Genomic DNA, 20,917 nt, shown 5'->3' on the forward strand with positions numbered 1-20,917 from the left:
GGTTTCTTTCTGGGTCAAGCATTAAGTCTGAGGCTTGTCATGGAGTAAGTTCTGAGAGAAAACGAGGAGCTCAAGCAGTTGTCTGCCTCCACGCTGCCATCTTGGCCGGAAGTCCTGATCTTTTTTCTTTTTTTTTACTTTCCTTTCTAGCTCATCTTTCATACTATTGCCAAAATGGTCTTCCTATCATAAAAGTCTGATCATGCTACTCTTATTCTCAAAAAAAAAAAAAAAAGGCAATTCCTCATGGCTTTAAGTTAATAATAAACTCGTTAGCATGCTAATTTAACAATAAGCTCTTTAGCATATCATTCAAGACTCATTTCTCCAATGTATCTCTCTAGCAGTACTTTACATAGTCTACATAGCATAAATACTTTCAGTTTGTTCTTAATCTCATAAAGTTTTCATCCTATTGAGTAGGTAACAAGCATACTTATGTGTGTGTATATGTATATATATATATATATATATATATATATATATATATATATATATAAACATGCATAAATGCATACACATATATACATACATCATACATATATACAAGATGTATGAATACACACATCCTATTGTAAAGAGCTAGAACTGAGCAATGCACTTGGATGATGAAGCACGTGAGACTAATTGCCAATTGGACGTTCCCTATTAACTTGTTTAAGGTTGACCCTCCCCAGCTGTTCTGTGCTGACTTGATTGGTGAGACAAAGAGAGGGAAGTGACTTGTGTGGGAGGAGTAAGAGAAACTTGGGTGGTGGAACTCATGCTCACTTGCACTCATGACCTGGCGTTGGAGGCGACGGTAAAGAGCTAGAATAAAGACGTTTAGTGATCCTGACTCCTGCTGATTTCTGGAAAGATAGAGTTCCAGCATCCTATATATTTACACATGCAAGATATATACAGAATAAACTGGGAAGTAGTCTAAGAGGAAAGACACTAAGATTAAGGACATCTGGAGAGGTGGAACTTCAGCTGAGACTGGAAGGAAGCCAAAAGTTAGAAATGAGGAGGAGGAATATTTCAGGTATGGTGAATAACTAGAAAAAATACTGAAGAGTTGAAAATGGAGTATCAAGTCAGAGGAATGGTAAGAAGTTCTAAATCAATTCTTTGCAATGAAGGATGTAAATACACATATACCTACATGCAAATTAAACAACTTCCGTCAAGAAGTTTACATTATAATAGTATATGCAAAAGTATATCCAAGATACATATGCAATAAATAAAAATTCATATAGGTGGAGCATATACTAACAGTCCAGGGGAATCAATAAGAGCCTCCTAGGGAAGATGCAATGTAATCTAAGCTTGGATGAAAACTAAAGATTTTATGAAACAGGTGAGAAGGTAGTGTATGGAGAACGGCCAATGTGAAGATATGGATCAAATTACATAATATGTTTAAAGGTACTCTGCATACTTTAAAACACTCTGTGAGTGTCAGCTATTATTATTAGGGTAATGTAGGGTAAAGAACCCTTGCTTTATAAGTAGAGGACATTAATAAGAGGGGAGCCTTCATAGCTACTTAGCTATGATATGGGGAACATAATTTGATTTGCTATATATCAGTTTCTTAATCTATAAAATTGAATGATGATGCTCATACTTCCTTTAGGGGTTATAAGACTCAAATGAGAATGGGAGTAAAATATATTCTAAAGAAATATGTAAATGTGGTTTATTATTCTCTGCAATTTTAAGCTCAAACACTGTTACAAAATAAGTTCCAAATAGCCCATTATTTATTAAATAACTATGAAAAAAATTCTGTAAGATACAGTGTATATATAGAAAGCAAGTACCTCGGGGGATTATTTTTTATTTTGTCTTTTTAATCTCTAAGACCTACCACATACCTGATACATAGAAAAACCAGTATAATTTTGAATTGAATACAATTATTGAGTCACTCATTTAATCAAAGACAAAGCCAGTTTAGCCGTCATGAAAACTCTGGCTATCATTAGAATATTATGGTAGTTTTCTTAAGAAAACCAACATTCCTAATATCCTTCAGCTTCTGAATATTTTTAAGAATGACATCCTATAGACAAATATGCCTGAAGGCATGTTTCATTTCATTTTCACCCTATCCATCTTCCACATTCATGAGTATTCAAAAACCTCCACCTCAAATGTATCAAATAACCTTGAAATGTTGCATATGCAACCATATGGTGATAGCTCAGTTTCAAATTCACCCATTTTCAAATTCATTCACCTTTGTCCCTCAATAACATTTTCTGTTTTTCCATTGATTTTTTTCAATTCTACTTGCATTTCCGGACCTTTAAGTTTTGTATTTAAAAACAACATTTTGTAATTTATATGATATTATTGTCAACTATGTCTTGTTTCATCACAGCATAGATTATCACATTTCCATCTACATCTTCAAAAACTAATCAGCATTCAAAAGGTATGTTTATTTTATTGAAATGCTTTAGATTGTATCTTATTTATGCATTGAATTGAATCAAATACCTAGGCATTCCAGAATACACAGCATAACTCATACTCTTCATTATAATATATTTTACTAAGTTTCATGTGGAAATAGTTTTTTTTTTGTTTTGTTAAAACACATTTAATTTATGAGTCTATATAGAAATCAGCAAAAGAAAAATCATAGAGTTGAAGGGCAACTCTTTTAATGATGCTATTTATTTGATTTTCATTCTCCTTTATGATTTCCAAATTGCTGTTTATTGTTGGATTCTAATTGTCTGTGTAGAACTTCAAGTGTCTTTGCAGGGGGCATCTTTATGAATAGAGTTATAATTACTCTCCCTACAAGCCTGAGATAAGAAAAAGGCAGGCAGTTGCTAGAGGAGCTTTCCCACAGAGTTTTGCTAATGGTGACAACATTCCAGTCCTGGGCTTTTTTAGACACATCCCCACTACAAGTCTTGTTTGCTATTATTTTTTCTTTGTGAGTGTCTGAAAACCTATCTTTTCTTCCCATTGAATAGCAATTCCTCACATTGCTATGGCACTTTAGAGTTTAGAAAGTGCTTTTCCCCTCTCACAACAGCCCTGTAAGGTACATAGTCTGGCTATTATTATCTTCATTTTATGGATGAGACAATGGAAGCCTCAAGAGTTTGAGTGACTTGCAGGGGTTACACCCCTAGCAAGAGAGCCAGGATTAGACACAGGTCTTTTGTGACTCTGAATTCAGCATTCTATTCACTAACTATGCTATTCTTTGGCCTGAGTTCCTAGAGTTTGCAACTAGCTACTACAATTCATCTGTTAGCCCACCTTCCTCGTTGACTGAATACCTTTTGGACATCCTAAAGAAAGTCCTTGCATGCTCTCAGTCAAAATACCTATATAATTCTATTAAATTAGTATTCCAATTATTTTGCTCATTCACAGAATCATAGACATTCTTTATAGTCAATACTTTAAAACCTTCTTCTTACTAACATAGTCTTTACATAAATACTAAAGCAAATAAGGAAACACTTAGGATCTCAATGCAAGATGAAAAAAAAAAAAGGAGCATTGTTCAATTTCAGGAGATTAAAATGCCAGCTTTATTTTCTTTCCCAAAATGCTGGTGTCAGAATTTGTTAAATATTTCTACTTTTCTTATGATTTTGAAGTAATTAGACTGGAATCTTACAGGTAGCTGATTCGATTATAAATTATTGAGGCTAGGGACCACAATTTTGCTTCTACTGGTTGAAAATATTTTCTATCACTTTTTCAAATTGTCATATCTGTAATTACCTTCATGTTCTATCATCCTAGTTTCAAATGGTCTATCATTTATTAAGCATCAGTTGTGTAAAAGGCACTGTGAGCTAGGCTAGATTCTTAATATTTATAGATTATTCAACATATCTTTAGACAGGTCTGGGACCTGTTTTGCCAAGTACATTCCATCAGGTTCCTTCTTGATTCTTCTCTCTGAGCTACCAAACTCTTCCCTGGTACTTACCCTCTTCCCTGAGATTCTATTTTCTCTATAAATCTGCCCATGTTGTACATCATTTTTACTGAAGTCCTTTTGGGTTAGCCTACCACAGTGTTCTGTCTCGAGGTATCTTTCCTTTCATCCCCCCTTCATGGGTATCATCCTACCCTCCTGCTTCCTGGTGTCTTTCTTCTTGTTATAGCTAATTAATCCTTTTAGGTACTAAACTCCTCTTTTGATTTAGCTTGCTAAATGTTCATACCTCATAGTATATTCCTTTATTAGAATCTTCCAAACTCCTTTCCTTGGTAATCCCATTGCTCTCCCAAATCTATTTCATATTTACCACTCCTAGTATGTATTTGCCTCTTCATTTTGTCTGTAACCTCTTCTCCTAACTAAATATCCCCTTTGTCAAAGATTGGCCATTGTGAATTTGTCACATGTTTATTTCAAACTAGGAATTGTTGCACTGACCTCATCAATCCTATCTGAGATGTTTTTGGCAAAGATACTGGAGTGGTATGCTTCTTCCTTTTCCTGGTCATTTGACAGAGAAAAAAACTGAAGCAAACAAGGTTAGTGACTTTCCCAGGATCATACAACTAGTAAGTGTCTGAGACCAAGTTTGAACTCACAAAGATGATTCCTCCTCCTGATTCTAAGTCAGGCAGTCTATCTACTGAACCACCTAGCTGCCTTCATGTGGCCTGCAGTAAACTCTTACAATGTTTGTTGGATTGGATAATATTAGTTTTGCTTTTCAATTTCTTAATGAGCATTTAAAAAGAACCTACTATCTTCTAGTATTAAACCTAGAAACTAGATGAAATAATCTCTGCCTTTAAGAAGCTTACATTACATGATATCTACAATATCTAACACAGTTCTATGCACTCAGTGAGTGCTTAATAAATTGTGGACTTCTTGGAAACCTGTTTCATTAATTTAGATTCATACCATGAGTTTATGTGAATACCCAGAGCTTTCTGAAGTGCTTCTTTTTAGTTATAAAAAAAGTCTGGGACTGCCATGAGAATTAGTTATTAGCTTCAGTATTCTTTTACAATTATCCCTATATTCTCTCTGATATTTTATTTCTTATATTATGTCTCTGAGAAAGGGAAGGCAATCATACACATTCAAGGGGTATTTAAACAAAGCCACTTCGTTTAGACTATATACTTCATTTTGATAATTAAGAGCAAAAATTTAACTTTAAGCAGCAATTCCAAGCCCTATATCTAAATTTCAGCATATATCATAAATCCTCTAAAAAGTCTTTAAGCAAACTATTATTTTAGGAATGGGAGGGAAAGTCAAACTAGTTTTGATCACATTGATAGTTCTGAGGGCAAACTACATGCTATTCTCAGGCTTTTGTGACTATTTTTTATAACAGGTGAATCAGAGATTTAGAAAGATTTCTTTTTTAGAAAATGACTCAGATTTGGAAGGATTCGTAAGTAGTTCAAATTCTGTGTATTTCTAGCTGTTTACATGAACAGCAGGTGGCTCAGAAGTGTCTGACTAAAGTTGAGTGTCTTGCTGGGGTGTTCTCAGTAGCCATTTAAAAGACACTTACTGAAGTGTCACATTCAGAACAGGTAATGGTTATTTATTGTAAAAGTAGTGACAATTGCTTCATGGCAGCAGATATAATAGAAAACCAAAAAATTATGACCTTTACTCAGGGCAGAATAATAAATGCTTGACTAAAATGCAAGCCTCAAAATTCATACCTTGCAGTTACAGGGTCCTATACAAGGATCCTCATTAGTGCTTCCTATCCCACTGCAATTGCAATGCACACAATCAGGATAACCAGTATAACCCCGAGCACACCGATCACATCTGACTCCTCCAAAGCCATGTTTGCAATGGCAAGATCCAGGGAACAGACCTAGGGAAAGATCAAAATAATATCAACATAAATGGACTTATAATCTGGAATAAAAGGAAATCATCATAATTCTGGTTTGATGTCTAATCAATCTATGCAGATAATGGAAACAAATTAAGAAAGCAAAATGTGTCCCTCTGTCAGGAAGGCTTTAAAATCTGAAACTATACCAGTTGCTAGAAATAGTGTCCAAGGAGTTTCATGCATCACAAGGAGTTTCATGCATCAAAGTCAAGGAGAAAGTTATCTATAGTTCATCTTCCTCTCAGAGAAAATTAAAACCCCCAGGATAGTGGGGCCTTAGCAGTTGTTGGAGTGTATAAGAGTCATGTTTTCAGGATCCCTTTCTAGAATAGATCTGAAAATGGAAGGAGTCTGATCTATAGCAAAGGGATTTCTATAGCTGCAGTCTCAGAGTTTTTAGTTAGAGTCTCCCAAAAAAGAATGATTTGACTCAGTATATTGCTCATGAAGAAACAGACAAATCACAGCAAGAATGCTTTGCCAACCCATGTGGAAAAGGAAGGCAAGGGGATATGGATGGGATTTTTTTACTTTTATTTGTTTCAAAACTGAAATGTCAAGGATTCTTGGTAAATAAATAATTTAAAAATAAATAAATAAATTCTTGGTAAATATAGTGGCAAAATATTTTTTACCTCAAGAAATCAAAAGAAAAAAGAAAAGCAAAAAAGAGGATTAATGGGTAGGCATAATCTGTTCTTTGTTGAGTCCTATTGAGTGGTTTTCCCTGCAAAAATTTTGCAAGGTAATATACATATCCATATATGTGGATATGCATACTCCAGTGCAGAATATTTTTAATGGCATACTCCTTAGCAATTACTATTTTTTTTCTCTGTGTTTTGGAAATAAGAGATGATTTGACCATTAAAAATTGTGAAATATGTCCCACAGGAAAAGGGTTTGTAGTCATAAGACTTGGGTTTGAATCTCACTTTTGTCACTAATTCTGTGATAATCCTTAGGCCAGTGCTTAGAACACAGTAAGTACTTAAATGCTTGTTGATTGATGAATCAGCTTCATTCCCTGAGCTTCATTTAATTCAACTGTAAAGTGAATTGGTTGGACTAGACTTCTAATTTTCTTCTGATTAAGACTTCTAATTTAGCATAATATGAGAAAAATTATCTTACTATTTCAAAAATTGTTTTCTATCTCAAAAAAGCTATTTAACTGCTTACGTTTTATCACTAATTTTGATAAATGTTCATTTTATTTTAAAATAAAATCAACTCAAAATTTTTAAAAAGGTCAACAGAGAAGTAAGCTTGTATTATTATATAAGTAAAAGGGTATTGAACAAGAAGTCAGGAGACCTGGGACCCAGAATCCAGTTCTGTTACTGTTACCCTGGACAAGTGATTTCACTTCTCTAGTGCTGAATATATTGCAAAATGATGAACTAAATAAAAGTCATTAGCCCTCCAGAGAAATCTACATTTTTAGGGAGATAGAAGAGTCACAGAAAACAAAAAACAAAAACAAAACCATGGACCTAAACCACACATGATAAGAAAGCATGGATTGATCACAATTTGCATTTGTTATGAAAAATGACACCAACTAGGTCAAAATCCATTCTACTAAGCAACATAAAAAGAAAAAAAAGGGAGGCAGGACTAGATGGTTTTGAAGTTTATAGCATTTCTCCTCTAATTTATCAGAAGGGAATTTGACTTATTAATATATCACGACTTAGATTTCCATATGCTAGCTAATAATGAGTTTTTATACATGTATGTCATTTAAAGTTTTAAAAGCATTTAAAATATTATCATGTTTGATTTCCTCAACTACTCTGTTATGTAGTTAAGTGGCTAAATGTATAGACTTCTTGTCAAGAAGATCTGAGTTCAAATCTAATCCCTGATATTTAATGGCTCTGTTGTTCTGGCCAAGTACTTTATCCCTATTTGCCTTATCTATAAAATGACCTGAAGAAGGAAATAGCAAACCACTTCAGTATCTTTGCCAAGAAAACCCCAAATGGGGTCAAATGTCAGCCATGACTGGAAAATACTGAATAAAAGCAAACAGATTCAGAGAAATTTATGACTTTTCCTGGGTTATTCCTATAGTAATTGTACAGGGCAGGATTAGAACTAATATGTTCCTGATACCAGGATTTATTCAATATATCACTCTGGCCCTTTAATAACATGCATCCTGTCCATAACATTTAGCTTGGAACAGGGAGGAATCAAGTGGAGGTTGTCTTTTATCAAAAGCCCTTGACACTAAAATTTCCTTCTTTCTCCCCTAGTTTAATTTAATATAAAAACTGCTTCTTTAACTGATACTCCTACAACAGGAAAATAATCATTACATTTTTTGTTCATGATTAGAGACAAATTTATGTTATGACTTATGAAAGGTTTTGCTTACCTAACTCATAAAGAAGTTTTGAGATATTAGTGCAATAGCATACTGGCATATGCTTGCATCCAAAAATAGAATCATAAAAAATTAATTTATCTTGATTCAATATGAAATTAGTCTATGGTCCAATGCTATCAGCCCTACTGTATAACTAAAGACTATCACTGTCTTTGGAGTATAATCATCCTCTTTTTTCTGAGGCAATTGAAGCCAAGTGACCTGCCCAGGATGTCACACAACTAAGAAGTGTTAAGTGTCTGAGACCACATTTGAGCTCAGGTCCTCCGGAACTCAGGGTTGGTGCTCCATCCACTGGGCCACCCAACTGCCCCTGAATCATCCTCTTAAATTGAAATAATCACCTGGACAATTACTCTTCTCAGGACTCTTTGTTCTATAGTTCACTGTGTACCTTATTTCCCCTGAAAAAAATGTTACTGTCCAGAAAGAAAACAAAACAAAACAAAACAAAACAAAAAAAACCTTGGGGTCAGAAGATTCCATCTCCTCTATTTCTATCTGCATGACTGTGAACAAATCCCCAAATCACAGAGTTGAAAGGATCCTATAAAAGCCATCTAGTTCAACTTATATCTCTTGAAATATTTTCAACTAGTACATCTCACCTGAAAGTCTACAGTAAAGGACAATAAACTAATACCTTGCCATCATACTCCTTTTTTAGGTACCTCTTCTTATTTGTCAGAAAGAATTTCCTTGCCTTGAGCTGAAAATTATTCTCTCTAATTTCTATTACTAACTCTATCTTCTGTGACCAAGAAAAACAAGTGAAATCCCTCCAATAAATAACAATCCACTAAATATTTGAAGACAGTTATCATTTCCCTTAAGTATTTTATTCTTGATGCCAAGCTTCTTCAGTCCCTTTACCTGATCTTTACAGAATGACACGTTCTCAGTCTTCTCCTAAGCCTGGCCATCTTCTTTTAGATTCATCCTAATGTACCAAAGTATTATACCTGACTGAACACTGTACTTCAGATGCCTAATAATGACCAGGAGTATACTGTAGCATATTTTTTTACCTTTCTGTGGATACTATTCTAATCCAGGATTAGCTTTGATTTTTTTTTGCTTCCCCTTCATTAATAATAATAATTATGATGATGATGCATATTAAGCTTATAGTTGACCAAGATTCTCAGATATTCTATCATTAAACTGTTGTATAAGACATATATTCCCTATGTTGTAACTGTGCAATTTATTTTTTAAATCTATTTCAATTACATCCATTGTTCTGGCCTGTATACATACACATATACACATACAAACACATATATATTTAAGGGGGGGCTTTTCTCAGCTTTTTGTTATTTGTAAATTTGATAAATTTGATTCCTTAACCAAATCATTTATTCAAATGACTAAAAGCAAAGATCCTGGAACACTCTAAAAGATACTTTCCTCTAATATGATATTTATCCATTAATGATTTCTTTGGGGATCTAACCAATCATCCAGTAAGTTCAGGATTCACATACCTATACCAAGTAACTTTACTCTTACCTAGTTCTAAGCTCTTCATTTTTACTATAAGGATGGCATAAAGGACACTAAAAATTACTTGACATCTCTGAACTTCAGTTTTGATCATAAGGCCATAGATTTACAGATGGAAAGGACCTTGGAGATCATTTATTTCAATGCTTCATTCTATATATAAAGAATATTAAGTTCAAAGAAGTTAATTAACTTGTTCAAATTCACACAGTATTAGAGCACAGAATGAGCGTTTGGAGCTGGATGATCCTATCTCTAGAATGTCATGATTATTTGCCTATTGCTGGTCTTAAACTGCTAAATCACTAAAAAGGAAAAACTTTATATAGTTTTATATAAATAATTCATTATAAGCTTTCTTTAAAATATATTAATTTATCTTTAAAGAGATAATGGAACAATGAACAAATATCTTTAGATCTATCTCTTAGACATCCCCTACCAGAGATATATATTTAGCATTTTATATATTTTAGGGATCATCTTTGGTGTTGATGATATATTTCCATTCTCAGCAGCATCTGAAATGTCATCTTTTTTGAGAAATTTTTCCTAATATTCCTGGGAGCAGAAATTCCAAATTCAACCTCTCCTCTACCTCAAATGTTCCATTAATACCTTGTAACATCTTTATAGAAAATATGTATATACTGATACATATAATAGGGGCTCTTTTTTATCTCCAGCCCTTAGTGCAATATTTGCTCACAATGCATATTCAATAAATGTTCATTGATTGGCAAAATGCATTTCTTTTCACACTTTTCCTTTTACATTTATCCTCACATAACTTTTCTTTCATATATGCTTACACATGTACAAATATAAATGTATTATGTAAGCATATTATATATAAATATACATACATGTATATATTTATGTTATATATAAAACTAATATTATATATGAAATATATATATACATATATGTAATAGAATAATACATTCTTTAAAAATATTTAATATCAGGATCAGCTCGATGGTTCAGTAGATAAAGCATCAGCCCTACAACCAAAAACATTTTTGCCTCAGACATTTAATACTAGCAGTGTGACCCTGAGCAAGTCACTTAACCCCAACTGCTTCATCTACTCCCCAAATATTTAGTACCATAGAATCATAGATTTAGATCTGTAAGGGATATTAGAACCATAAAAAATAATTTTATAGATGAAAAAATTAAGATTGAAAGAGGTAAAAATATTTTCCCAGGGTCACCAGTAAGTATCTCTGTCAAGACTGGAACTTAAGTCTTTTGGATTCCAACTTTGCTGTGTCCCCAGTTATCTCCATACTATCATATTGAGGAAAAATCAGACTTACTTGGCTTCACTCAAGAAAATAAATTTATCTATGTTAACTGCTATTTAGCATTCTTTCAAAAGAATGCTCTAATATTCAGAACTCCTATATAAATTTTAAAATATATTTTATTTAATTCATTAAATCTTTTATTGTGCCTCAGTTTCCCTAAATGTTCTGTCTCAGTTTCTCTAATTGATTCTGCCTCATTTTCCCTAATTGTTCTGCCTCAACCCCCTTGGTTGCAAACCCTCCTTCTGGTTCATTAAGATTGATATAACTCAGAGCTATTTACTCTAAAGATATAGATTGTCAATGTGTAAACTCAAGATAAGGGAGAATCCAGACTTCCTGGTCTAAGCTGGACACCTCTTTAACTCCCAGTTTGTTAGAATTTATGGTCCTACCCCCCAACCTGACAGAACCAGATTGATAGTTCCAGCCTGGAGATTCCCAGGCACCAGAGTTTGGACTCCACCTTCCCGACTTTGTTGAGCTATTGTGTATAAATATGTCATTGAGAACTCACATTCTTTGCTGGATGCTTTGGACATTAGTCCTGGGGGCATCATGCCCCAAGCACAATCTCTCTCTCTCAGATATCCAAATAAAATTATTATAACTCTCTGATCTCTATCTTGTGTCAGTTTCTCCAGCATTATAACTTGCCAATTACATTTTTGAAAATTTAAGTTATTAAAAAATCCCAAGTTCCAAATTCTATCCCTCCTTCCTATTTGTACCTCACTCCTAAGGAAGGCAAAATGTGAGCTTATGCAAAACACATTTCTAGATTAGCCAAGTTGCAAAAACAAAAACAAGAAAAACACAAAACCCAGAAAAATATAGATAGTTAAAAAGGAAGGTAAGTCTTTTTCATTTGGTCATCATTACAATATTGCTGTTACTGTGAACAAAGTTCTGCTAGTTATGCTTACTTCACTTTGTATGAGTTTATTTAACTCTTCCAAGATTTTTCTAATTATTTATTACAGCACAATAGTATTTCATCATTATCAAACAATACAACTGATTGAGCCATTTTCCAATTGATGGGCATCCTCTCAATAACCAAATCTTTGTTACTACACAAAGAGCTGCAATAAGTATTCTCCTACATATATGTCTTTTCTTTGATTTCTGGAGATAAAAATCTAGTTCTTGTATTGCTGGGTCAAAGGCTATGCAAAGTTTGATAGTTCTTTCTTTGCATAGTTGGACCAGTTCACATTTCTACCAAGAGCACATTAATATCCCTGTTTTTTCCACATTGCTGCCAGCATTTTATCATTTTCCTTTGCTATCATATTAGTCAATCTGATAGTCAGGAAGTAGTATATCTGAGTTGTTTTAATTTGCATTTTTCTAATCTGTAATGATTTAGAAATATTCTTTTAAATGTATTTGTGTGGAACAGCAACACAATTTCTTACTCAAAAATGATTATTCAGAGATTTCTCAAAGTGAAGATTAGAAACTTTATTAGAATCTCCCAAGAAGTGAGCAGTCCTCTCACTGGAATCTCAGAGAGAGGAGACCAATTTTACAAAGGCTAAGAGGTGATTTAAATAGTAAAAAAACCACAGGAACCCGTGACCCCCTCCCCTCATCTGGTTACTTTTTACTGCTTGCTTAGATGGAAGTAGCAAAGGTTTGCTAAATTCTAGTCAAGCCAAAATAGTTGACTTATTGAAGGTGTTTTGCTAAATTTATGATGGTCAGTTTGTTACAATGTTTACAAATGCTTGCTTGAGCTGGTATGAGATCTCTAAGATTTGCACAGTAATGCCAGAGAAACTGAGGTAAGGTAGAGATTAGAGAGTTTTTAATAATTTATTGAAAGGGAAAGATTGTGCTGGGGGCATGATGCCCTCAGGACTGATGTCCAAAGCATCCAGCAAGTACTGTGACTTCTCAATCCTATTTATACACAGTAATTAAACAAAGGCAGGGGGTGGGGTCCAAATTCTGATGAGGACTAATTAAATCTAATTAAAACTAACCATTTTTCTTCCCATGATCCTTTCTGTCTCTCATTGGTTATAAACTACTGTTATATATATATATTTAGAATTTCTTCAATCACACAATAAATGCAAAAATAGCATCTAAGTCTAATGTGGAATAGAAAATAGGGATCAAACCTATATTCATATTGACATAATGAATTTCTAAATGATGAAACTTCTACCAATGCAGGCCAACTGCTTTTCTGGAATTTAGAATTTGAGAAAATTTCCTAGAGCAAATATATCAAACTTGCAGTTAACATCTAGCCTACCATACTCCAATTCAAACTAAATTAGAATGTAATTGGGTGATATTTAATAAAATAAACAAAAAAGATTAAAAAAAAACCTTATAGATAATGTTATGTATAGCTTTCTAAGGCAATTTATTTAGTTTACAGCACTGAGAGGTTAAATGAATTTCCTCAGGTCATAAAGCCAGTTCTATCCCCTATATTACTTACCACTTGTGATATCCACAAACTAATATTTCTTTGTTTATGTCAGTTTATATGGTCTTGCAAATGAACTAGAAGAACCAACAACATTTTTTTTTTGGAGGCTGGGGTTAAATGGCTTGCCCAGGGTCACACAGCTAGGAAGTGTTAAGTGTCTGAGACCAGATTTGAACTCGGGTCCTCCTGAATTCAGGGCTGGTATTCTATCCACTGCACCACCTAGCTGCCCCAATAACATTTTTTTTTCAGATTTCATTCCCCTAATTAAATTTGTACTTTCCTCTTGAATTATTATTGTATCTCTACAATATATTTCTTACCTCGTCTAGCATGGTTCTCATCCTTAACACAGATTTCATTTAAGGATCCAATTGGATCACAATAGCATGGTTGACATGGTCTTGGATAATTTGGTGATATCTAAAAACAAGGAAATAATAATTATTAAAGAAATTCCACAATGGCAGAAAAACCAATACTTAGCAATTCATAATACTCGAGAAGCACATCAAAATTTCCCTAATATTTTAGCAATGCATTTTTGAGGTTGTTCCTTATAATTATAGCATGATAAACATTAGCAAACATTACAGGAAGAAATTCTTTTAAACAAGTAATTCTACTTTAAAAATTATTCATTGATACTTATTTTACCATAGTACAACAAAAAATTGGAGAGAAGTTCAACCAAATTTGGGGTCTACAAAGATTTTTACTAAACTGAGCATTTTCTCTACTAGTTACTAAATATGTCAGTGTCACACTGATGATGAAGAATAGTTCTAAATGCATTAAATTCATGAGTCTTTATTTCAGTTCTTCAGAAATGTTCTATTTTTCTAATGGGTGATTTATTTTATATCTAAATCAGGCTCTAGGCCCATATTCATTTGCATGGCTGCATTCATTATATATTATTGTTTCTAAGTATATTTTCCAGATGGAATAACATGGACACAGAGAAATTGAAATGACATGCCTAAAGTTACCCAGCAGACATAACTCAGTGTATACCTAAAGTTACTTTTTTTTTTAAAAAATGGAAACTTGTTTGGCATTATAAAAGATAACACTTGACACATCATTTATTCACTAGGCCACATAACTGATTTTAATGACAATCCTTGTCTAACTGATGCTAGTCCTTTGTGACTTCTGGTTGCTGGTTAAACAAATGTTTTATTAGACTGAAATTTTTGGTCTTCATGACAAGTCATTGAGTATAGATGACCTTTTCCTAAATAGAAGCATGGCCATTTGCTGCAGTATTGCAGTAAGTTAAATATGTAAAACCCACTACATATGGGGAAAAAAAAAAACTGATTCATTGTAACCTAAATATTTTGGACAGTTCCCATAATATTCTTGATACTGTTGAACTGGGAATGAATAGACACATATACCTCATCAAAAAGAAAACTGATATTCAGAAAATGTCAGGTTATTAAATAAGGAAGATGGTTATACAAGAGGATGTCCAAGATGTTTTCCAGGTCCATGAATCCATGTGTTCTTATGATTTTTGATGTGATGGTTTATAGAGAACAATTGATCATTACCATCATTTTTAAACTTTAACCCAGACATTGAGATATTTAATACATGAATTTTAGTTTGGGATACCATAAATTTATAATGCTATCTAGTTCTTAAATTCTCTTCTCCAACATTTTCTACCAGCTACTTCCTCATAATCACTGGATTAATCATTAGCTTCTCTGCTCTTTAAGCTCATAATTTGTGAATGGAAAGAAAACTGGAATTAGAGCAATGAAGACTTCAGTTTGAGTCCTACATTAAATACTCACTGATAGAATGACACTGGTCACATGAATTTTCCTCTTCCATAAAGCAAGAAAAGTAACAGCACCAAACCTCACAAGATTTTTGTTAGGATCACATGAGATAACTTACATAAAGCACTCTGAACATCTTTATGCTAGCTGTTCTTATCATTATTCAGAATTTTAAAAATATGTATATCTGATGGGGTTTAGCTAGAAAATATTCTGAAACAAGCCATTATTTTGTATTATAAGAGATATTGTTTTTCTATCAACTATTTCTATAGTTAACATTTAAGAGAATTTTGTCTAAGTGGATAAAATATATGTCTTTGTAACTGCATTAAAGATTCAAGATGTCAGTCCATCTTCAGTAAAATTCTTATAACACACAGAATAAGGAGAATAGTGTGTTTCATTCTGTTTCTACATTATTTTGATCTGGAAGATGCCCCCATTTTGAAAACATATCTTTCCATGTATTTTGGAGATTGTATTTGATATGGAGACACATATTAATATTTTTAAGTTTTCTGGATCAACTGTGGGTGATTTTGTGCAACATTTCAGTTTTTAACAATGGTACAATTCCAGTAAAGTTTTCTGTTGAGCATTCTAGGAACTTTGTACTTGTAAAATACAGATTAGTCATGCAAAAGATACTAAATGTCTGATGCATAATCTAAATTATCAAGTCATAGATGTCTAGATATTAAGAAGGTCCTATGTATAGTCTACTGTGATGTTGCAGCATTTCTACCATTTCTTTGCATCATCTAAATTAATCACAAAGTCTGGTTTCTGTAAGGATAATATGTTTATACATCCTTGATAGCAATAAATTGCCATAAAGTCTTCTCCATTTCCAAAAATAAACCCTGCTATTGCTGTTATTGTTGCCACTTTTCTTTTTATTAAGACAACTCTTCTGCACCCTACCATAGTCCTCTAATAACTATTGTTGCTTCTTACTATGTATTTTCTCTCCTGACACATCCCTATTTTTATACAAATAATCTCCTATCTGTATCTCTCAAGATTTTGGTTGTTGCTCTACTAGATTCCAGTATTTATTACTAATTGCCTATTTGTTATCAGAAACTTCCTTGGATGTTTTATTTTACTGATAGCATGTGTTTTTATATTCTTAAATTTTTTCTAGTATTTTATCCTCTGTCTCCTCTTAGAGAGGTAATCCATGCAACAAAGAATATTAAAAGAGTGAAAAAAAAAGGAAAACAATGAGTAAAACAATCAATACATGGAATAAATGGAAAATTATATATAGTGTTCTTTACTCATGATTTTCCCACCTCTGAAGAGGAGTAGGGGATGTATCTGCTCAAATTTTCTTTAGGGGACAAGTTTGTTTCAATTTTATGGCCATTCATTTTCAATTTTTTCATTATGGTTGTACTTTCTTTTTTACTTGTAATTATTATGTATGTTGTTTGATTGGTTCTGCTTATTTGCATGTTGTTTTAAGAATATTATCCTTCTTGTGAAAATCAATCAATACTCACTCACCTCACATATTTTAGGATAACTGAGTTAAGTTCTAAGCTCATTTACCATATGACAAAAATAACATTGAATATAGCAGCTATTTGTCAGCGAATAGAAAAATACATAAACCTAATCTTTTTTATTTTTTTAAAATTAATTTTATAATTATACACTTTTTGACAGTATATATGCATGAGTAATTTTTTATAACATTATCCCTTGTATTCATTTTTCCAGATTTTCCCCTTCCTCCCTCTACTCCTTCCCCTAGATGACAGGCAATCTCATACATTTTACATGTGTTACAGTATAACCTAGATATAATATATGTGTGTAAATCCAATTTTCTTGTTGTACATTAAGTATTGGATTCCAAAGGTATAAATAACTTGGGTAGATAGACAGTAGTGCTAATATTTTACATTCAAATCCCAGTGTTCCTTCTCTGGGTGTAATTGTTTCTGTCCATCATTGATCAGCTGGAAGTGAGTTGGATCTTCTTTATGTTGAAGATATTCACTTCCATCAGAATACATCTTCTTACAGTATTGTTGTTGAAGTGTATAGTGATCTTCTGGTTCTGCTCATTTCACTCAGCATCAGTTCATGCAAGATAGACCTAATCTCAAACTAACTTTTTAATTGTGAAACTTTCCTCCCATTTTTACATCTTTTTTATTGTCCTTCAGAACCTTACATTATCAGTCTTTGAATCATTAAATCATACTGAGAATGTATTTCAACCAATACCTTATCTCTTCCACAATCATTCAATCAGATGAACTTCTGGGAAAGATAAAGTAAAATGGACTCCTTGAGTGGATAGCATGTTATATATAACAAGTTATCATAATTAAGTTTTGGCTTCTCTGTGTCAGTTTTATCAACTTTGAGGTGATACAATAATGAAAAATTATACTAATAATTATTTTTATAATATAATTATTCATTTGTTTAACTCATAGCTAACGTATACATCCTTAGGCATAACTAGCATACTCAAATAATGTTTCTTGAACCTAGTAAGGTGATATTGTGTGTGTGTGTGTGTGTGTGTGTGTGTGTGTGTGTGTGTGTGTGTGTGTGTATATATATATATATATATATATATATACCCTTTTGTTGTCATGGCTAATTATGGTTAACTATTTTGCGGGTACTAAGAGTTTCTAATTAGTATAGATCAATGATTATTATAAGAACAGAAGTGTTGCCACAGCAGTGTTCTAAAAATTTGGTCATCAATAACAGATATTCACTTCATCATGTCACATTCAGCAATATATTGCATTAATGGTGGTAAGAATGGTGGAGATAATGAGGTACCATATTGGAAAAAATCAGGCTATTTTAAAATTAACTAGTACTCAAGTGAATTTCAAAAATCTTGGTTTATAATTTTAAATATAACAAAATTATTTGAGCAGTTTTGAAAGATTTTAATTTAATTTATTAACTTAAATAATCAAGACAATGTTGAGTTAGGAAATTATAAATTCTTAATGAAAGAATTAATAAAATAGAGTGCTTTAACTTGTTTATTTTAAAAGTTGCTGTTCTTTGATACAATAAAATGTGTTTGAGGGTAGATGTGATTAAATTGATATCATGACTTTTTAGTGCTGAAAGAGGCTTTAACTTGTGTAAGTCCTATCTAAAAATTTTTCGTACTTTTGCCTATTTTTGCAAATGACACATTTTTGCTTATATAAATAGACACTATATATTTGGAGATGAAATAAACAAATTGTTGATCAGAAATGCATAATATATTTTAAAACAAAATGGGAAAAACACATTTTCAAAGGGATATTGGAGAACAGTTAGGATGCTTCAATATTCTCCTTTCTAGCTTTAAAACTGATATTGTTTTGAACATTTCAAGTTAAAAGAATAAAATCAATAAAACTAAGAGAGGCACCAGGTCCATGACAAGAGAGGTCATCTACCTTGGATAGATCAGTTGTAAGTACCATATCTTAGTAAGGGTTTTCAAGACGCAGAAGAGTGTCCAAAAGAGAAAAACCAGGATGACAAAAGGCTCAAAAATCATGCCATATGGAAGTTGCTTTAAGTAACTGGAGAAGAGAAGACTTAAGGGAAATGTGATGAGACTCTTTAAGTATTTGATGGTCTGAGTCACAAGAGATTAAAGATATTAATTCTCTTTCTTCTACTTTATAGGTTATAAGAAAGAGCACTGGATTAGGTGAGAGAAATTCTAGTCTAGTTTGGTCATTTACTATCTATGTAAATTGTCTAAGCTCAGCTTCTTCATCTCTAAAATAAGGATGATGATGATGATAATAATAATAATAATAATATCTGCTTTGTCTACTTCTTAGGGGGTTTATGAGAATTAATAGAGGTAACTGATAATGGAAGAGCTTTGGAAACCATGAAGTGCCATGTAAATATAAGTTATGAGTTATATACCTATGATGAGGTGAACAGATTGAAAAAATAATTTAAGGATACAATTTTAAATAAAATGATCGTTCAGAAATGGGTACAGTTTTACATTCAAACACATTCCAAAATACCAACTGTAAGTTGTAAAGGGCTAAAACTCTGAGCAGATGCACTTGGACAACCTGGCACTTAAGGCTAATTACCAATTGGATAATACTCTGTTAATATATGCTTGGAGGATGACCCTACTCAACAACTCTGCAGCTTGATCTGTGGGTGTGGACAGAGAAGAGGGAGAGAGATCAGAGGGTGGAGTAGGAGAAGCAGGATCATTCTTTGGTGGTGGAGAGAGAGGAAGAGGTTTGTAGATTCCTATATCTAATTCCCTGACTGGGACCCCAAAATACCAAGAATAAAGATATCCAGGGTACTAACACAGTCACATTTGGCACCCAACGTGTGGGCCAAGCACCCTACTTTAAGTGAAGAAGTCCTCCATTGACCAAGAAATTAAGTGAGTTTTTTAATAGACAACTTACTTTGTTAAGGGCTAAAATAGTAACCTTTTCTAGTTGAAATGGGGCAGATGTTAGGAAAAGATTCTCCCCCGACCCCAGCCCCACCCCAAAGGGGTGCTATAGAAAGCATGCTTAAGTTAAATGAGGGTCAAGGTTTAATTATAATCTGGGAACAGATTGCTAGACTCTTGGTTACATTAGGATGCACGTCCCCTTGGTTCTTAGAGGAAGAAGAAATACATGTAGATAATTGGACATTTGTGGGAGAACAACTCTGAGAATAGTACAACAATAGAGGTTCTCATTCAGCTTCCACAGAAGCATTCTATATATACAACACAATTCAATTGGCCTTAAACAATCTTGCAAGTTATAGAAAAAGGAAAAGTTTTAGAAACAGTCAGTTGAGTAAATGTGAGGAAAAAGAGGAAGACAATGAACAGTCTAAAGACCATATAGCCAGAGGACATGGAGATTGAAATGAGGTTCAAGGGAATGGTGATTCTGGTTCTCTTGAAGAAGCTTCAACCCCACCTAGGGAGCAAATTATTGACATACCCCCATCAACTCCACCTTCCTGGACGGAGGGAGGAGGAATAGTGGGAGGGGCAGTGATATCACCAGCACCTCCCCCCAGCAATTACCCCCTTCTATGACTAGATTGCAAAAGGCAGTACTTAAAACTACAGAAGAAGGGAAGGATATAGGTAATTTGAAGCTCCAAATATATCCTGTGATTCAACAGTTTAACTCTTCAGGTCAAGGGAGTAGAAGATATTCTCTTTTTGATATAGATGTCCTCAAAGATCTGAAAAAGGCTTGCACTCTTTATGGGGCTACATCAGCTTATGTTAAGATGTTATTACAGAATTTGGCTGATGAAGTCTTGACACCTAGGGACTGGAAATCTATAAAGCAAGGACATGCTTAGAACCTGGAAAAAAACTTGTGGCTTTCTGAATATAGTGAGCTCTGTAGGATACAAGCCCAACAAAATAGTCAAAGTAGAGTTAATACTTCAATCACCTGTGACCAACTAACAGGTGTAGGTTCTTAAGCAGACATTTCAGTACAGATTAATTATCCCTTAGCAGCATATGAGCAAATTGCTGCTGTTGCTTTCAAAGCATGGGCTTCTCTCCCCAATAAAAACGACAAGGGTGA

At 33.3% G+C, this 20,917-nt stretch overlaps 1 protein-coding gene across 1 annotated transcript in view; it reads right to left on the reverse strand.

The window, feature by feature from the left end:
- The window catches only part of LAMA2 (laminin subunit alpha 2), a 784,999-nt gene that overhangs the window by 405,428 nt on the left and 358,654 nt on the right, over positions 1-20,917 (reverse strand). The window contains exons 9-10 of the mRNA XM_074309868.1: positions 13,854-13,953; positions 5,677-5,837 (exon numbers count right to left, since the gene is read on the reverse strand). Coding sequence (XP_074165969.1) covers positions 5,677-5,837; positions 13,854-13,953 — 261 coding nt within the window. The remainder of the gene's footprint in view (positions 1-5,676; positions 5,838-13,853; positions 13,954-20,917) is intronic.

This window comes from Sminthopsis crassicaudata, chromosome 4, assembly GCF_048593235.1.
Source record: "Sminthopsis crassicaudata isolate SCR6 chromosome 4, ASM4859323v1, whole genome shotgun sequence".
NCBI classification, from domain to species: Eukaryota; Metazoa; Chordata; class Mammalia; order Dasyuromorphia; family Dasyuridae; genus Sminthopsis; species Sminthopsis crassicaudata.